Source organism: Phocoena phocoena, chromosome 4 (genome assembly GCF_963924675.1).
Source record: "Phocoena phocoena chromosome 4, mPhoPho1.1, whole genome shotgun sequence".
Classification (NCBI taxonomy): Eukaryota; Metazoa; Chordata; class Mammalia; order Artiodactyla; family Phocoenidae; genus Phocoena; species Phocoena phocoena.
This window is the reverse complement of record NC_089222.1, coordinates 65,266,303-65,287,167: the sequence shown is the minus strand read 5'-3', so window position 1 is coordinate 65,287,167 and position 20,865 is coordinate 65,266,303. Positions and strand designations below refer to the sequence as shown.

Genomic DNA, 20,865 nt, shown 5'->3' with positions numbered 1-20,865 from the left:
TAAATTGTGGGACTGGGATTAGAACTCAGATCAGTGTCCTTCAAAGTCACTCTTTCCTATCAGTTATACACCTGTATACACTGCCAAGTCCAGTTGTAACTGAACAGGACCCTTTGGGGCCTTCCCAGAACCAGACCCCCACCGCATATCCTCTGCCTGCCTCTTGTTTGTAAAAAGGTTTTAGTCTCCTAGACCTTCCCTGAGTTCCAAAGACAGATTCAAACAGTTACTAACTAGGGAAGTGAGGAAATGCAGAGGAAGAAAAATTAAGTCCAACATAATCTTATCCATGACTGTTAGTTTAAACTAATGCCTTGATTTATGACCCCAAACTGTCCTGTGGCTTTAACCAGCTGGCTCCAAGCGGGCTTAAAATTGATGACCCTGGGAGGGTCAATTAAGAATTGAAACTCCTGAACCATCACGAAGGCTCTAAGAAATAATAAAATGCCTCAACCATCGCTGTTGCTGTCTCCTAGAAAGAAGTTAAGGGATCACAAGACCACCATTGACTAATTTGCTTTGCAGGAACACATAGATCAATCACAATCACCAAGAACACATCGAGTCACAAGATGGCGCCAGGATGTCTGCAACTGAGGTCTTATCAGGAAGCGAAAATCACAAAGATCCCCTCCCCTTTACTTTTTTGCCTTTCAGAACCTTTTCCCCCGGCCAGCCAGGAAGATAAATTTGAGAAAAGTCCCATCTTCCACGCTGGCACCTCCTCAACTAATAAACCTTTCTCTGATCCAAACTCTGACATTTTTTTTTGGCTTCACAGTGTGTCAGGCACACAAACTTAGGTTCAAAAACACTGTTTTTGAGTTTTCACTTGAAACACCACCGTGATCGGCTGTGTATTCCTTTCCAACTCGTGGACCGTGCACCTTCAGCCATCCCCTCACTCTCCCAGCTTCAGCTTCTCCATCTTTGCGCATTTCTCCTTCTTCCCAGTCTAAGAACTTAGTTGCTTTCACCCTTGGCTTTTTTTCCTACCCCACCCCGCAGCCCTGCTGTTAGAATCTACCTTCTGCCAACACCACACACCTGAAACTGCTTCACTAAGTCAGGTAGAGAGAATCTAAAGTCTTAGTAGCCTGTGTCCATGCTTGAGACTTGATTTGGGAAGAAGGAGAAAGAAAGAGGATTCAAGTGTGAGAAAGGAGTCTTTTGAGCAAAAACGAATAAAGAGAAGTTATCTGAGACTAGAGTGTCCCTAGCCTGGGGAGAAGAGAAGAGAAGAACAGAGGACTTGTGAAGCAGAGGACACCTCTCTCCTGCTTTCTGGGGCTGTAGCTTGGAGGCAGCAAGATCTCAGGGAGAGACCAGCAATATGGTGTCTCTTAGCAGTCATGTCCATTAGCATCTTACGGAGACTCCTATATCCCAGTTTGGTACAGAAGAAGCAGATAAACGAGACCTAAAGAGAGATGTGAACAGGGTATTAAGCATCCCTCAGCCGGGGCACCTGGTGGATTAGTGATGAAGAATCAGACCTCCGGGCTTCCCTGGTGGCGCAGTGGTTGAGAGTCCACCTGCCAATGCAGGGGACATGGGTTCGTGCCCCGGTCTGGGAAGATCCCACATGCCGCGGAGCGGCTGGGCCCGTGAGCCATGGCCGCTGAGCCTGCGCGTCCGGAGCCTGTGCTCCGCAGCGGGAGAGGCCACAACAGTGAGAGGCCCGCGTACCGCAAAAAAAAAAAAAAAAGAATCAGACCTCCTTCTCATGCCCACCACGCAAACACTTTGGCACTATGAGAGTAAAACTCTGGCACCACTTCATGTGGGAAGTAGCAGGAACTCCAAGAAGGACTGAGGTTAAATTTCCCATTAGCTCAGTTAGGACATCAACCTGAAATCGAAATTAATTTGTTCCAAAAAAACAAATGGGCTGGAAAAAACAAGTGGAAGAGAGTTTGGGTCCCTTTTATAAGAATAATCCTTTAAGTGAGAAAACATTCCTTCTTGGTAGGCCCAGCCTCAGCATAAGTACTAATAGAGGAAAGACCTAGAATTAAAGGAGTTAAGTTCAGGAAGAAAGAAATTCTGAGGATCAGAGATTTGCCTCAAGTGATGTAATAGCCAGTGATGGACTTGACTTCTAATCTGTAGAGCTGAGATCTTTCCTCTCCTTTCCAGTTGCCTCCCTCTTCTCATGCCATTTCCACCCCCACTCACATTTTGCCCTATGCTGAGTATGAATATAAGGCTAAAATAACTTGTCTTTTTGCATTTAATACTGGTCACATTTTATTTATGTTTCTAATCTAGGACATGATTCATTTTTCCCAACAAGGAAATCAGATTTTACTTATTTTTTTATTATTACTTTTTTTAAAATTTATTTTTGGCTGCGTCGGGTCTTCGTTGCTGCATGCGGGCTTTCTCTAGTTGAGGCAAGCGGGGGCTTCTCATTGTGGTGGCTTCTCTTGTTGTGGAGCACAGCCTCTAGGCACGTGGGCTTCAGTACTTGTGGCCTGCGCGCTAAGTAGTTGTGGTAAACAGGCTTAGTTGCTCCATGGCATGTGGGATCTTCCCGGACCAGGGATCGAACCCGTGTCCCCTGCATTGGCAGGTAGATTCTTAACCACTGTGCCACCAGGGAAGTTTGGAAGTCAGATTTTATTTTAGAACTGTATATGCAAAAAAACTTTGAGATTTGTAGAAACTCATTCTTGAATTCTCCTGGACATGATTCAGAGGCTGATTGGGGGAAGGCCTGAATCTCTGGCTGTATGAGATTATTGTGGTTTGGCAATGAGAAGCTGGGAAAATTGGCTTCGGGAAGAGGGAGAACTTCACCTTTCTTTAGTGGAGGGAGTCAGTGAACATATTCAATTTGTCTCCAATGGAAGGTCCTTTACCTGGACCTCTTTCTTCTGAGTGCCTAGGTGGTGGGCCATGGCCTTGGCGATGGTGGTCTTGGGGACCTTGGCTATGGGGTGGTGGGTCACAGGGTCCATGGTCATAGAAATCATGGCCATGGGGTTGGTGTCCATGGGGATGGTGACTGTGAGGACGATGTGTGCGTGGATAGCGCTCACCTGAACTATGATTATGAGGGGGCCCATGGGTCCCACTGGTGTCAAAATGAGGGTGATGGCATCTTGACCCTGGAGGGGGCAATGGTAGAGGAACTCCTACTCAAAATGGTGGACTGTCTGAGTAGTTTTTGTCTTCTAGAGGAGGTGGGCATCTAAAGTTATGTGACTCGTGGGGATTATGGTGATCTCTAGATCCATTGGGCTTAAATGGAGTCCTGCCGGCAGGAGAATGCTCACCAGAGTGGAGGGCATGGCCCAAACGATGCTTCACACCACTGATGTTTGTGTGTTCCTGGTGAAGGACACAGAAGAGCGAATATCATCCTGTAACACAAAAGAAGTTAGATGTTTAATTTAATTTACACCAGTGGTTTCCAGACTTTTGGATTTCACAACTAATTTTAAAAATAGGAGACCCAAAATAATGGTTCCTCGAATTCTTATCTAGCCAACTTGGCATTTAAAATATGAACAAAACTATCATCTACCACCATTATTATTTCACAATAGGAATAATACTTTGATAACACGAGTCAGAAAGTTAATCTCAGAGTAAAGGATACTCCTTTAGGCGGAATAAATGTTGTATTATGAAAACTTTCCTTATTATTATTCTTCTCATTTCAACATAATCTGGTGAAATTATATTATAAAATGATACTCATCTATAGATCAACCTTTGGGAAACTAGTGCTTTGTAATTTATATTCTCAAGAGTTGAGGCTTTATGGTACAAACATCTCCTACTCCTAAAGGATGAGCACTTACCTCTTTGCCCTTGTGGAGCCATGTTCATGGTGACAAGCCTGCCCCCTCCATTTTGGGGGTGAGGGTTGGTACACGGACATTTGGATTATACTCAGGTTTTTTTTGGTTTTTTGTGGATTGTTTTGCTGATGTAAAAAATACTGTGAAGAATATCTTGGTATAGAACAAAACTTTCTGGGACATATGTAAAATATTGTTTTGAATCTTATTTCATATACCTTTATATAGTAAATTTTAGGTTAATTCATAGGTTCTACGCCTAATAATAAAAGCTAGGAATTATTAAGTGTCAGCACTGGAATCCTGACTACAAGGGCCACTGTCAAATTCATTAGAGGTTGATTGCATTGATCATGATTTTACTTTTCTGGCAAATCTTACCCTCAATTCTTGGGAAAAAATTCATGCTTTTTGTGTCATATCAGCAATTGTAGTTTCCCAGGGGCCTATTCTCTCTGTATTTCTCCTCCCCCCATCTCTCATCCATCATCTCTCTCTTTCCCTCTACCTATTCTCTCTCTCTCTGTCTCTGTCTCTGTCTCTCCCTCTCTCACACACACACACAGAATACACACCAACAGCCATAAGAACAAAATACACTATATCTGTGAAAATATCACTTAGTTTGGCACTGCTCATGACAAAGGCTACTTAAGCAACCCACCTTAAGATTGAAAACGTCATAGTTTATGACAATGTCTTTTGGGGTTTCCAAGTCAGAGTCGTCTACATCATAGGACAAATCTGCTCTGCAGAATCCAAAGATCTATAAAGAAGAGATAAACCTGTTAGTGTCTATGTGTATTTGAGTGTGTGTGTGCAGGTGGTATGAAGGTGCCCAGCTCTTGTTGTGAACTTCCAGACATTTGGGAAAGGAAAACAGGCTTTCGAAAAATCAGAGTAATATTATCAAATATCTCCATCAGCTATTTAACCATTTTTCCTAGTCAACACTTTGGGGAAAGTGTAGGTTCTGAAGGGTTTCACTCCAAGCTGCAGTGGTTCCCTTCCATGAGTGGTCCCCCGTGCTGGGCTTCCCCATGGGCTGTAGGAGGAACTCTGCATCACTGATACCTTGCCTTTAGCCCAACCTTCTGCATGAAGACCTGAGTTGCCTGTGTCTAGAGAGAGTGAAGAGTGGTGTAGAAGAGGAATTTATACAACCTAAACCGGGCCCTTGGAGGAAAGTGTTGGGAAGAAAGGAGCCAGTATAAAAGTGGGTTTGCACAGACCCCGTCAAAGTGACTGTCTGCTGGCCCTACCCTAGGTACCGAGGCTACAACTGGCTGGCACCGCTATGCCCCAGAGGCCTCAATACCCAGCTGTCAAGGTTAGACTAGGACAAGAAGAAAACTCTTTTTTTAGAAGAGACTGTTAAGCATTGAGGCTCTGAGTACAGTTTTGGAGTCAAACAGACCTATGTTAATCTTGGCTTTGCCATTTACTGGTTGTGAGTTTAAGCAAGTTACATAAAATTTCTGGATTTGTCTTTGTAAAGTGAGTACAATGCTAACTATGCACAGGTTGTGGGAAGGCTTAATTAAATGAGATAATATGCTGGAAAACACTTAGCACTGAGCTCCTCTTCTCCAGCTGCCATGTTTCTCTACTGGGTTTGCATTACCTACACCAAGATAGGGGTTTGTTGGGGATGGGAATGGAGGAGGTGGGGTGTCTTTCCTGGTAGCTATTAAGCAGGATTCTAGAACTGCTTGAGGTTGAAAAGTTGAACAATGAGAGAAGGAACGAATGAATGCCTCCTTTCTTTCCGTCCTGGAGAATGTGTTATTAAACCTCAGAAAATTCCTGGACTTGAAATCAAAAGGCCACCATTAACATCCTGTGTCCTAACACTTTCTAGCTAAGTGCCCTTAGGCAAGTGTTTAAACTTCTAGACCATCTTGTTCCAGGGAAATGGAGGCAAACACTTGCTTCTCCTCAGAGGGCTTGTCACAGGGCTCCAACGAGGCAATAACATGGGTGCTTTGTAAACTGTAAGTCACCATACAAACACTGAGTGGTATTAAGGAGATCTTCCTGCAGGTACCTGAGTATCAAAGTATAAGTGACTAGGGGAGCAATCCCATCGATTGAGCAACTGGAGGACTGGACTCTAATCTCAGCTCAGTTGTGAACATCAGGCAGGGAGGGAGACGCAAGAGGGAAGAGATATGGGAACATATGTATATGTATAACTGATTCACTTTGTTATAAAGCAGAAACTAACACACCTCCCTCTGTTGAGCCTCAGTTACCTCCTTGTTTGTCAAATGGGGTCACTGAGTGGAGTAAACAAGGTGAAGTGAGTGAAAGCACCCTTGGGTGTCAGTTCTTAATACAAGCAAGTTATTAGTTTTAGCTAAGTCTTTAATCCTACTGGGTAAAGAGCCTGGTGTTAAGTTGAGGTATATAGCATATATAATTCTATAATATACATGATACTCTCATGATTCACTTAACTTCTCTGTGCCTCAGTTTCCCCATCTGTAAATCGGGAATAAAAATAGTACCTACTTCATAGGGTGGTGGTGGGCTAATAAGGTCACATACGTAAAGCACTTAGAAAGTTGCCTGGCCCATAGTAAGTGGTCTCTAAATGTTACCTAGTATTTCACAGAGGCTGGGAAAGTGGTGACTGGAGCAGTTCCTCACAGAGAAGTCCAGGTAGTAATTGGTTCTTTCCCCTCCTCTCTAGAACAAGTTGAATCCAAGCAGTTTCGGGACATAAAAAGTAAAAAAGGCAGTGGATACCTGCGATCCAATATTCAATATAGCACTATGAGGATTCAAAATCCCCAATATGTGCCATTTTTCTGACGGTCTCTGCCTTTAAAATATTTATCACATAAGTGATAAGGTGAATACTATTTCATTGAAATGTTCAACTAACACAGACATAATCAAGCACAGTGTGAAAAATCACCCTTCCTGCACCCCAGCCTCCCCTTCTCAGAGGTACCATTATCATCCACTTGATGAGTTTTTCCTTCAAGCCTTTTCCTAAATATGTTGCCCATATACACATATATCTAATTATTTAACATAAATAGGATCATATTCTAAGTATTGTTCTGTAACCTGTTTTCTCCATTAGCAATGTATCTTGAAACACTTTCCAGGGCATTTACCTCCAAAACATTGTTTTTAGCAATTACGTTGTATTCACTCCATTGCTTGGATGCATTGTAATATATTTCCCTTTGCATTTTCAAAATGCACAATGGACATCAACTAGCTGCTCTACAAGACCCCTCTGGGTGGGAAGCGCTTAGGTCCCTGGACCGGGAGGCAGAACTGCCCCACTGAGCCACACCACTGGGTGCGGTGAGATAGGCAGTCTGAGCCTCAGTCTTCCATTGTAATAGAAGGAGGTTAGGACCCGATGATTTTAATGACTCGCATCATCTTATCACGCTCTTCCTTCTGTCTTCCCCTCTTCCTTGTTTGGGTTTTCCCTTTTCTCTGTTAGATATTCAGATACACACACCCCAACTCCAAAGACTAAAGAACTGAAGGAGGGCAGTTCTATGGTATCTGCTGCCTCTCTGCTAAAAGGCAGCTGGCCGAGTGAGGCCAGCGGAGAGGGACAGTGCTGCCCCGTGTCCCCTGCATCGGCAGGCAGACTCTCAACCACTGCGCCACCAGGGAAGCCCTAGCGCTAATATTTTGATGACCTCTTCCTGTCTCTGCCAACGAGAGAGAGGCATCGTTAACAGAGAGAGGAGAAGGTACAGCTCAATCTTTCTTTAAGGCAACCTCCTGAGGGAGTTGCTTGACTGTTGAATTTTTATATGTTGAAACATGTTAAGATTAATTATTTTAAAAGAAGTTCTGTGATAATTCTTTTTGAAAAAGTGAATTAAAAGAGCATGGAATTTAGAGTCAACACCGGTGGTACAGGGTCATGACTTTGCCACACTTTGGCTGTGTTCACCCGGCCAGGTCATTGAATCTCTTTGAGGCTCAGTTATTTGATCTCTAAAATAGAAAGGATCATAATCTTTACTCCATAGTCTTGTTGTGAGATGAAAGGAGATAATATATCCTTTGTATAACTGCTTTGTGAACATACGTAACCTTCAGATGTTGATGGCAATACTCGAGTGCTAAGTACTTTGCAAAGTGTACTACACAGACGATTTTATTTAATTCTGAGAAGGAACCAAAGGGATAACGTTGTTATCCTCATTTTACAAAGGAGGAAAGCTTGAAGAGGTTAAGTAACTTGCCCTCAAGACCACACAAGTGGTAAGTGATAAGGCTGGGATTTAAACTCAAACAAATCTGACCCCAGAGCTTATGTTCTCTACAATGATGCCATACAGCCTCTTGTAAATTTCTATTTTCATATGTTGAATTTATTTAAAAGAAGGTGTGCCAGTAATAGGAAAAACCCTCTCTCTTCTCTTCTCAGGAGAGCAAGTAATAATACGTCCACAAGGGCAGGAACCATTTCTGATATGTACTTCATAGTCTTATATGATGATACCACTGTAAGACTGAATTTTGTATTAATTAGAATTAATTAGCATTTTAACAGATGATCATACCAGAACTTGTGGTGCAGTTAAAGTCATTCACTCTAAGATTCTGAGACCCATCCAAAAGTGTTATAGCTATTACCTTACATTGTCCAATCACCTGCAAGAAAGAGGGGTTTATATTATTGCCTACTGCTTTCCTCAGGTTGACACGAGGGAACAAAAAAGTGAGGCAACATACTCCTACTAACCATTTGAAATTTGTCTGTGCTTTCTCTCACCAAACCCTCTCTCAAAAACCTGTATTTTCTTAGCATATTTCTGTGATCTGGATGCTATAAGCATCCAAAACCCTCATGAGAACCACGGAGAAAGTGTTGAAACAGATCATGGCCATACCCCAAATATTTGCAAGGGAAAAAAATGCTAAAACTCCTGGGCATGTAAACATCTTATTTTCTGGAGTTGAAATCTTATATCTGTGCTCTCTCATCTTTGTGTCCTCCTCCTGTGGCAGGGAGCCTGGGCTCTGAGTACCCGCGTGCAACGTGCAGAACAAGACCCTATTCTTCACGGTGACTGCAACTAATTCCTTTGGCCATTTCTGTTAGTGGGACCAGTATTCATAGGACACGGTTACAAGTTCATAGGTTCTTAGACGTTAGGTGATTTGCTCAAGGCCTTACAGCTGGTCATGCTATCACATGGGACCACAAGCCCCACTGACTTTTCTTGAACTGGGTTCCAGGGTGTAGATCTCAAGAAAATATTACTCAAGGTCAACACAGTCTTCATGAGGCAAGAGGCAGAAGCTGCTCTTACTCTTTTACAGTGTTAGCCCAGGTATGCAGCCACCCTGGGCAAGCACAACAGACAGAAGTCAAGAACGCTAAGAGGAGAGGAATGGAACCGTGCTTACTTACGATTTCAGATGGACGAATAGAAACAGCTTGGCTCACAGTCAGCCCAGTGTTTCCTGGATAGGACTGAACAGTCAGATTCTTTCACATCCAAGACTAAATAATAGACAGCTGTGGATCCCTGGGGAATACCAAGAAAGCGATGGGTAAGTAGCATGTGGCAGCCCAGAGTTTTCTTCAAAAAAACCCCAATCTTTTTATTTCCTAAACAGAATTCCTGCTCCTCTCCAAGTCATTGCAGATGTCCTACCTTTGCGTCATTTGATCTATTTATTTAATAGAACGCTTCAGAGAGTTACTTCTGAATGCTCTTTTTAACTGGTCACAATGTTGCTTCTGCCCTTGAACTTTCAAAAGCAATCACTAAAAAGCAGTGTTGGTTTGGATGGAGGTGTTGCAGGTACAAGCCTAGAATATAAGTGCTGACAGTCACATCACGGCCTCCAATCTGTATATGCAGTCGGGTCCTCTCATCCAGCTCTATTCCTGAAATTGGATTTCTTGTCTTTTTAAAAAAATATAGATTGACTCTTTTCCCTTTTGGCTGCACCACGTGGCTTGCAGGATCCTAGTTCCCCGACCAGGGAATCAAACCCGTGCCCCCTGCAGTGGAAGCGCAGAGTCTTAACCACTGGACCGCCAGGGAAGTCTCAGATTTCTTGTCTTGATTTCAACTTGCCCAAAGCTAAATTCAGTCTCTTCTCTTACAAACCAGCTCCCTCTCTCCACTTCTTTTGTCTGGTCAGTGGCACCATTAATCATTTATTGCCTTAGTCTTTGTCTTAAAGAATGTCCTGTCCTCAAGCCTTGAATGGTCTTTCTTTGAAACGTCTCATGTCTTTTCTTTACTCTCATTGCCCTAATTCCCACTGCCTGGGGCTGCTCCTCATGTTGTCATTTCTGAACGAGCTCCTAGTTGTGTCCCTGCTCCGGCCCCTATCTTCCCAGGCACAGGGAGATCCGCGCCCCCCCCCCACCCCTTCCCCACTGCCACTCAGAGGTCGCACTGTGCTGATTCATCCTGTGTCCTATGATTCATCCTGTGTCCTACACATGTGGCAGAGAGCCTGGAAGGGGGAGACTGGTCATCAGATTGCTAGTGGAATCCTAAATCCCTCCACTCTCGTTCTCTGTAACCTTTAGGGCCTTGGTTTCTGACACTGTAACAAGTATAAATATCTCTGCTTGTCCTCTTTGGTGCCCCATGGTCTCGCCTCCCTGATTTCAGTGGTTCCACCAAAGGGTAGGTTATTTCTGGGGTGGTGGTGGAGAAGCAGGACTCCCTCTGTAATCTCTATCAAGCCCTCAAATGCACTCCGAATAAACATATAACCTAAATGAAAACAGTAGGCTTGCTTTCTTCAAGCCTACAGTCTCTCTTCCAAGGTGATGGCTGCTCCAAAGCCCACGGAGAACTGCTGGAACCCCTCTGCTTTTGTTCCGCTTCTCCCTAACACCTTCCTTCCTGATTCCCTACCCACATAGAGGTGGTATGGCTGGCGTTCTCCTGGAAGGCCATTACACAAGCCACCGTCCTATTCAAATCCTGCTCACCCTTCAGGATGCAAAGGAAGCCTTCTCCCATCCCATCGAAATAGTCCTTTTATGAGATCACTCCTGCATCTATACCACTCACTTGGTCACTTGAATATATCCCATCTTATGCAGTTCACACATGTGTGCATGTGAGCTGATTATTATTTCCTTGAGAGCAAGTCCCACAGTTTAATCTTTCTCTTATAGTACTGAGCCTTTGACTGGGCTCTGCATAAGTGTTTACAAGTACTTACAGGCTGATTCATAGTTAAGGACATACTAGTAACAAACATTCATCTGAAGGAAAAAAGAAGAGTCACAGCAGCCCACAGATGAAACAGACAACCCTGCCCAAAGCCAATCCACTGTGCAAAGCAGCAGGCTTAGGGGCTAGAGTCTCAGTTGCCCCTGGTACATCTCCCCACTCAGCTCTGCCATGGGCAGCGCCACAGCATTTTGTCCAAGTGGACATCAGCGACCCACAGCAACTGGAAAAGGTAGCCATCCCACCGTCCCTTATTGATCAGGTCTAGAGCTTTCCCAGCCACGGGCTCAGCAGCATCACAGCCTGTGGGACTCACAGCACAGCAACGCTGCAGTGGGATCAAAAGGATGAAAAACAGTGCTGCAGTGAGTAACTTCATTTTGTTAAAATGTGAAAACCATTCTTTGCTCTGGGATACCACAGCAGAGAAGTTTATACAGATTTTCTAAAACACACACACATACACACACAATTGATTCAACGAAGTCTTTATCTGTTTTTGTTATGTAACTGGGTATGTTCACCTTGACCCCTGGTTCACATATCAGTCAACACGCTGTAAATGATTAGTGGGTCCTGGGGACAGAAAGTTGAAACATGCCACCAGTGAGTGGGTAAAACTGTGATCTGCACAAATCTGGTTATTACTAGTAGGTAGCAGATCCAAAGTATGTTTTTGGCCGTAAGCACTGCCTGCATTGGTATACGAGGTGGAGTCAGAAATAATTTTCCTCCATCTGCCAGCCAGAAATCTCCGCCATCAGTCCCTTCTTTGGATTGTGGCACTGAAAGTCCTCAGTAGAATGTAGCTGCATTATTGAAGGGAGGAGACATGTTAAATGGTTAACACCATAAAAGGAAGACAGTTCAGGTAGAGGAGAAGGATTAAGAGGCTATCGCTTTGAAGTCAGATCTGAATTTCAACCCTGGGTCTGTTACTCTCTTACTGTGTGATGCTGGGTAAACTATAAAACTTCTCTGATTCTTAGTTTCCTCGTTTATAAAATAGGGTTTAAAAATCTCTTGGCAGGCTTGTGTGATGATTAAATAAGAAAACATGCATAAAAAGTCACCAATACAATTCTTAGCACAGATCCAGGTGCTAAATACATAATGCTATTTTATTATTATAATTAGTGTGACTGACAAGAAGTTGGGGGCACACTCATGTCATTCCAGTTCTTTGTGACCCTTAAAGTATGCTAAAGAGAATTAGTTCATGTGGAAGAGGATGGTGGTGAGGGTAGAAGTCAAGCCATTCTATGCCCATTCCAGAGAAGGGGATAGAGGGACTAGACCATTGGGGGAGGGGCTCAGCACTGGAGGACAGGGCTGGGATTAAGCTGCTTCCCCCCACCCTCACTCCTAAAAAGTCAATATTGGCTTCCCTGGTGGCGCAGTGGTTGAGAATCTGCCTGCCAAAGCAGGGGACACGGGTTCGAGCCCTGGTCTGGGAGGATGCCACATGCCGCGGAGTAACTAGGCTCGTGAGCCACAACTACTGAGCCTACGCGTCTGGAGCCTGTGCTCCGCAAAAAGAGAGGCCGCTATAGTGAGAGGTCCGCGCACCGTGATGAAGAGTGGCCCCCACTTTCCGCAACTAGAGAAAGCCCTTGCACAGAACCGAAGACCCAACACAGCCAAAAATAAATAAATGAATAAAATAGTTATCTATCAAAAAAAAATAAGTCAATATACCTGCAGGGATCCCTCATGCCAGCAGAGACCAGCGGCATCAGAAAGGACCAGAGAGGGCTTCCCTGGTGGCGCAGTGGTTGAGAGTCTGCCTGTCGATGCAGGGGACACGGGTTCGTGCCCCGGTCCTGGAAGATTCCACATGCCGCGGAGCGGCTGGGCCTGTGAGCCATGGCCGCTGAGCCTGCACATCCGGAGCCTGTGCTCTGCAACGGGAGAGGCCACAGCAGTAAGAGGCCCGCCTACCGCAAAAAAAAAAAAAAAAAGAACCAGAGGGAGTCAGCCCAGCTTGCTTCCCCACTACCGGGGACTTAAACGGCATCTGCCTTCCTCCCCACTCTCTTCTCTGCGGTGAGTCACCCGAGATGCTTTTCAGAATCCTTACTTCCAGGCCTCCCCCAGAGCAATTAAATCAGGATCTCTGGAGATGGGTCCAGGTGTTGGGAGTTCTTCCAATGTGCAGCCAAGGCCGGGAACTGGTGAAGCTCTAGACAGAACCTGAACGGAGGGAAAGAGTTTGAAGAGAGAAGCAATGGGGACGGGGGTATGGAAAGCAGACCTCACTTCCCAGAGTCACAGGTTGGTTTAGCAAGTGTTAAAAGGGGAAGAAACCCATTTCGGATTATATTTGAGATTGAACTTTTAATATTAGTAACACTGGCTTTTAAATATCCAAACAGGACAGCTTCATTGTAGTTTAGAATGACAGGATTAGTATGGAATCTGGCCAAGATGTTACTAAGCGGCTCCAACCCAGGGTTGGAGGTAGAGAAAGCCATTAATTAGAACAAAACCGTTTTATGTTTCAATAAGTTGAGCTCCTTAATGAGGCCTTTCTATTATTGCTACACTGGTCACACCCAATATGGAGCGCCCTGGGTGAGCTAAATGCTGGTGGAGGGAAAGAGATGGGAACGCTGAGCGGATGGGAAAGGGCACCGAGGGTGAGGATCAGCTTTTCCTACATACTCTTGTGCTGAGACCTAGGGGTCGTCACTAGAGCCATGAATTCCCTTCCGCTCACTTTATTGAACCTGAAAGACAAATACAATGCTGGTGATGCGTTGTGTTTCTTGCTAGACCCTGATTGAAATAGGGCCATAGCCACCACATAATACCCCCACTTAGTCATTTTTCCTTCTTAAAGGAGGCAGATAAGAGTAATAGAGTGTGAATATTGTCTATTGCTCTTAAACAAATTATGCCAAGACCTATGTGCCTCTTCTGAGAAGCAGCTGCCAGGAGAGAGGACAAGAGTTACATCTGTACATTCCCTGCTGTATGAATTTGCTAGGGCTTCCAGAACACAGTACCACAAACTGGGTGGCTTAAACAACAAGTTAATTTCTCACGATTCTAGAGGCTAGAAGTCCAAGATCAAGGTGTCAGAGGAGTGGTTTCTACTGAGGCCTCTTTCCTTGGCTTGTAGATGGCCGTCATCTCTCTCTGTCCCCATGCGGTCTTCCCTCTGTACTCATCTGTATCCTAATCTCCTCTTCTTATAAGGACACCTGTCATAGTGAATTAGGGCCCACCCTAATGCCTTCATTTTAACCTAATTACCTCTTTAAAGACCCTATCTCCAAATACAGTCACATTCTGAGGTACTGGGGGTTAGGACTTCAGTATATGAATTTTGAGGGGACACGATGCAGCCCACAACACCTGTCCAACTTCAAAAGATATGTGTATATGTAAATGTCTGCAGACATATATGTGCATGTGTCTATATATTATACATATACACACATATAATATTATATTTTATATTATGTAATTTTTTAAGTGAAAAAATTGGGAATAAATATAATCTGGGCCCTTAACTTCTCCTCTGGGAAACAACTTTTAAAGGAATCAGAAAGTTCCCCAACTTGGACCAATGTTTGGTTCTCTCCAGGATTAACCACAGGCCACAGGTAAATGTCACTTCCACCTAACCCACTGCTAAGTGAGTCTATCAGCTCACCTGGGATTTGGAGACTATTCAGACAGGTTAAAAAAAAAAATCCACCTTCAGTCTGGATATATCTGACCGATACTTGGTGTTGAAATAATTATGGAATAAGGGGAGAGTGAAACTCTGATGAATCCCAGTCTCTTGATATCCCTCAATTTTCATCTTATTTGATCAAAAGAATCACAGTATACTTTTGCCCAGTGTAAATAATTAACAGAAACCTCAATTACATAGAAGTTGGGAGACCAGAAGGGGGAGCACTCATGCCCTGTGACAGTAGCAGAGCTCAATAGGAAGAAGAGAGACTTTCTTTCGTGGCAACAGCTCAGCCAATGGAAAGCCATGGGCTCTGTTTACTACAGCCCTCCCAACTTCCTCTTCCTCTTTATAAGAGTTTTCCTTCCCTTGTTGTTGTTTCCTTCCCAGAGCCAATGGAAAGCCATGGGCTCTGTTTACTACAGCCCTCCCAACTTCCTCTTCCTCTTTATAAGAGTTTTCCTTCCCTTGTTGTTTGGGGACTTCGCTGTGGCTCACCATGGTTGCAGGCCCCAAATTGCAATTCTCTGCTGATCCCAAATAAACCCATCTCTGCGGTAGAAATATCTGGCAATCTATTTGTTTCGGGTCAACATTTTGGTGGCCTGTACAGGGACCAGAGAAGACACCCAACAGCTCCGGGGTTGGTGAGCAAACAGGTGTGGTATCCACAGTTGAGCCCATTGTTCCTCATTGCTTTTCCAACCCCGGAGTTTGAAGGTGTAGCTTTCTCCTGGATCCGAGCTCACACCCTCTTTGCTTTTGAAGCTCCAGCTTTATTCAGTATCTATTTGAAGGTTTCCTCTTTCTCATTAAGGCCTTGTTCTGTATGTGAAATTGGCACTTCTGTCTGATTTGAGATCAGACTATTTCACTGAAACTGGCTAACCTTCAGCCTATTCCCTTTGGAACAAAGGCTGCTTCTCCTGAAGCTGGATACCCTTTGACTCATTCCTTCGGGAACAGGGGAACTTTTTTCTGAATCAGTGCCAAGTTTTTCAGCCTTTTGCCTATTCCTTTGGAATGGCTATCTTCTGGAGACTGGCTTTAAAAAGCCTTTGGTCTAGATCCTTCAGGACAAAGCTGTCTCCTTAAGACTGGCTGGGATTGGCTTGCAAGCTATTTGAATTGAGCCGTTTGTTCTGTAAGCTATTTGAGCTGTTTGAAAATTGTTCTTTACCCTAGAGAAAAACCTCTAAGAAATGGGCTCCCAGTTATCTAAGTATTTTGAGGGTGCCCTCACTACAGGGACTCCAGATGATTTTATGTCTAAACACCAGGGTCCTTCCTCATGTTCATTTCTAACTAAATAAACGGACTTGACCAAACTCAATTTAGAGTACCAATGGCCATTGTGGGGAACTTTTGAAATTCACAAAATTTAATTTCCTTAAAACTGAACTGGTCTTCCCTGGTGGCACAGTGGTTAAGAATCCACCTGCCAATGCTGGGAACATGGGTTCGAGCCCTGGTCCGGGAAGATCCCACATGCCGCGGAGCAACTAAGCCCGTGCACCACAACTACTGATCCCGCGTGCCACAGCTGCTGAAGCCCACAAGCCTAGAGCCCATGCTCCGCGTGGAGAGAAGCCACAACAATGAGAAGCCCTCATATCGCAACAAAGAGTAGCCCCCACTTGCCTCAACTAGAGAAAGCCCGTGCACAGCAACAAAGACACAACGCGGCCAAAAACAAAAACCAAAAAAAACCAAACTGGACTACAATAGGTCAAAAATTTCCAGAACTGAGTGGAATGCTTATTTCAGTTGGTATTTTGAGGCTTCCCAACTATTATCAGGAGTCTGAAATTACCTCTGCAAAAGATTAACTGAGGCAGACAAATGATTGAAGAAAGATAAAATGGCTCCTGAAGCCTGAGGCTCTTCTTCCTTGGCTTCTTTGTCTCAGGCTCTGCCTTTGGCACCATCTTCTTCTTTCTTTTCTAGGATGCCTATGCCTCCACTATACCTTCAAATCCCTCACAATAATTCTTCCACCAAACTTTCCCTTTTCTCTGAAACTCTCCCCGCTCCCTTTTCCTCTGCACTTGTCAGAACCTGTCTTTTTAAAATTAAGACTTCTGAGGATCCAGAGGCTAAGCCCTTAATTTCTTACACTACCTGGGCTAAAGCTGAAATGCAAGCCATAGTCAAAGACCTTCCCGAAGAAACTGAAGATCTCAATGATCCGCTGAGGAATCTAATATAGTCATTCAGACTTTTCAACCTGGTTTCTGTGACTTTTCTCAGCTAGTTCATACGCTCATTGGTGAAGGCCAGGCCCAGCACTGGATGAAAACCGCCAATTAGGAAAGTCCTGAAAGGTCTCTAGAGTTACAACTGGGAATCCAGCCTACTAACGTACTATGTGATCAAGCTCGGGCAATTGCTAGGCAACTTTATGAAGCAATTCCTAGGGCTTTTCCAAAGCCTGTTGATGGGAACAAAATTCAGGCTTGCACACAAAACTCTGACGAACCTGTTCATGAATATTACAGTAGGCTTCAGATTCTGGTCTTCCTTCAGATGTAGATTCCACCCGGGTAGCCTTTAACTCTATGTTTATTAATGGGCTGAACCAGGACCTTTCCCTTCTAGTAAAACGGACCAGGATAGAAGGGAAAGTATGTCCACTCCAGATTTAGAGAATCTGGCAAACCAGCTCTCTCGTACTCTAGATGAGTCACCTCTAAGGAAGACAGCCAGAATCTTAATCTTCCCACATGTAAGGGTATATCCATTCGGGGCACATAGAATCCCAGACAGGTTACAAAGGTTCAAAGAGTGGTTAATAGGTAAGAAAGCAAGAATAGATGCCTTGGAGTACTAAAACAGTTCAAATAGTGGGTACCTCCAATGAACCTCAAGAGGTTCCTGCCTCTGAACTCATTCCCTTTTGTTTAGGCCTTTTGAGAGATACCCACACTTTTCTCCTTAGTCCCTCTGCTGTTATTCATTTATTAGGCTGAGACTTCTTAGAGAAGTAGCATGCCTGAATGTCTTTGTCCAAAAAAGAGGAAATAATTCTAGAAAATGGACAGTCGTCATCAAAGTTATCCACCGGGTGAATTAAACGATCCTTTGACATCTTTTTTTTGTTCCATCTCTGATAATAGTAGAGCAGATTCTGGAAACACTGATCATTTGTCCCTATTGAATCAGCTACCATTTTCCTTATGGGCACAATCCACAGTGTACTTCCCATCAAGATTCAAATAGATCCCTCAAGACCTCTTCCCAGAATTAATACCCTATTTGTAAAGAAGCCCTTCAAGGCATAAAGCCCATAATAGAAGATTACAAGGCTCATGGTTTCATTGTCCCTTGTACTAGCTCCTGTCATACTCCCATTTTACCAGTGGGAATAACCTAAGGACCAAGCGTGGAGATTTGTCCAGGACCTCCAAGCAATAAACAGCATTGTTATCCCTCATACCTTACTAACATCCATTCCCACCGGAAGTAAACTTTTTACTATAGTAGATTTACGCAGTGCATTCTTTAGAATTCCAGTTGACAAAGCTGGCCAATACCTTTTTGTCTTTACTTGGGAAGAAAAACAGTTCACCTGGACAGTAATGCCTCAGGGTTATACTGAGAGTCCTTGTTTCTTACAAATCCTGAAGGCTTATCTGGATGATGTAAAGTTCCCCAGGGGTTCTACTTTATTGTAACAGGTGGATGATTTGCTTCTTTGCTCTCCTTCTCAAGCCTCCTCACAGGAAGACATCATCCACTTGCTAAAGCTTTTAGCCTTAAAGGGACATAAGGTTGCCAAAGAAAAATTGCAGCCTGTCCAAACCCAGGTTTGATATTTAGAGCCTCTGATATCAGAACAAGGACTACACCTAGATCCAGATAAGATTTCATAGTGTCCTAAGTCCCCTTAGACCTAAAACTAAGTGCCAACTGCAAGGTTTTCTCGGGCTAGTCGGTTATTACTGAAATTGGATTCCAAATTTCTCTCTTAAGGCCAAACCTCTATGTTTTGCTCAACAATAACCCAGTTCAATTTTATGGGAAGAACTGGATGACACAGCCTTCAAGGCCTTAAAGAAGAGTTTGATGAACTCTCAGCTGACTTTGGGCATCCCAATTATCAGATTCCCTTTTCCCTTTCTATATACGAAGAGGAAGGGCACGCCTTGGGGTACTCACCAAAAACACAGGGGCCGTGATAAACTCACGGGGTATTATAGCCAGCAACTGGATTCTGTGGCACAGGGATACCCCCTCGCCTTAGAGCTATTACGGCTACTGCCTTTTTGGTTAACACTACTGAGAAAATCATTGTGGGATCCCCTTTAACCATTTTTGTACCTCATGCAGCAGAAGCCTCTGGAATTCTCATCACACTCATTTCTCAGCCAGTCACCTCACCTCTTATGAAGTCCTCTTGTTAACTGTTGGCTTACACAACTCTTTTACATTGTAATAACCTTAACCTGGCTACTCTTCTCTCCTCCGTCACTGACGAAGTCCCTCGCAACTGCTTAACGCTGACCAACCACCTGACCCCTCTCACGATCTGTAGGAAATTCCATTGGGTAACGCTAATTTCTCATGGTTCAACAATGGGTTGGTTGTATTTAAAGGCGACAATGGTGGATATTGTGCTGGGTATACCATTACAACTCCTTTTGATGGTATTGAGGCAGCATCTTTACCTGTGGCTACTTTGGCCCAATAGGCTGAATTATACGCTCTTAGAGAGGCTTGTCCTTTAGCCAAGGACAAAACCACCATACTGATAGTAGATATGCTTTCAGAGGAGCTCATGATTTTAGAGAGTTGTGGGGAAAATGTGGCTTCCTTACTAACATGGAAATAAAATTTAAGAATGGCCCCTACATTTGGGAATTATTAAATGAAATACTTTAACCTGCTGCTTTAGCTATTATTAAGATCCCGGGGCATTCTAAACTGGACTCTCTGGAAAGTAAGGGAGATTTACCTTGCTCAGATTTCTGCAAGCAATGCTGCCCTTAAAGGGACCAACAGTAGCCAAACCTCTGTCATGGTCCAAAGGGATATTTCCCCAAACAATAATTTAGAAAAGCTGGCTAGAGAGGCCCTAAAACTGGGCTCAGAAAAACAAGATTTTCAGCAACTGTTGATTTTATAAAAAGAGAAAGCTCGACATATGGGAACATATGTATATGTATAACTGATTCACTTTGTTATAAAGCAGAATCTAATACACCATTGTAAAGCAATTACACTCCAATAAAGATGTTAAAAAAAAAAAAGAGAAAGCTCTGGTTTGGACCAAATAACAACACAGTCCAACCAGAGATTCTAAAATTCCCACTCCTTACCACTGCATGTGCATTAAACCATTGGTCTCCTGACAAAATGAGAGCCTTCATGATCCAATATTGGTGGGAAAACAATAAGGTCGGAAAAAGTGCCTACCTCACTTGTCCCACTTGTCCAAAGTGCAACCCAGGGAAGCCTGTTTGTATCATTCCCAGACATTTTAAACTGCCAGATGGACAGTTCAAGGCCTGGCAAATGGATTTGATGCAACTTCTCCATCTAATGGATATAAATATATTTCAGTCATGGTCTGTATGTTTTCACACCAAACTGAAGCCTTCCTTTGCAGACAGACTACTGCCTCTTCTGTAGCTAAAGTCCTCCTGGAAAAGATTCTCCCTGTTTGGGGAACTCCTCTCAAACTTCATAATGATCAAGGAACACATTTTATTTGCCAGGTATTTCGACAAACATGTGCTGTTTGGTCGCTTTTACAACACTTTCATTGGGCTCACCACCCTCAATCCTCTGGTTTGACAGCATCATGAAGACTCAATGGGAAAAATCTGTAGAGGCCCTCCAACTACCCTGACCAAAAGCATTGCTATTGGTCCCGCTAAATCTCAGATCTGCTTATCTTGGAGCTCATAAACTCTCACCCTTTGTGATGGTCACAGGACACCCAATGAACCTGGCTCCTGCTTCTTTTGCCCCACAACTGATAAAGGAGAACTATTCCAATATCGCCAAGGCCCTAATTGTTTCTATTAAAAATAACCATGTTTTGGTAAGGTAATCTTTTCACGGTGTGCCCTCGGGAGAAAAAGACCTTAAGCATCACACCTTGCAACCTGGAGATTTTATCTATTTTGAAAAGACGTCTCCAGAAGAACTCTCCTTC

The 20,865-nt window shown here is 43.8% G+C and overlaps 1 protein-coding gene across 1 annotated transcript; it reads right to left on the bottom strand.

Moving 5' to 3' along the window:
- Positions 1 to 452: 452 nt before the first annotated feature.
- HRG (histidine rich glycoprotein) lies at positions 453 to 11,396 on the bottom strand. Its single transcript, XM_065875827.1, is given in 12 exon segments — positions 453 to 475; positions 2,638 to 2,862; positions 2,865 to 3,052; positions 3,152 to 3,339; positions 4,480 to 4,581; positions 6,132 to 6,142; positions 6,437 to 6,506; positions 7,893 to 7,966; positions 8,366 to 8,456; positions 9,220 to 9,246; positions 9,248 to 9,336; positions 11,204 to 11,396. Coding segments are annotated over 12 exon segments (1,281 nt in total).
- Positions 11,397 to 20,865: the final 9,469 nt, after the last annotated feature.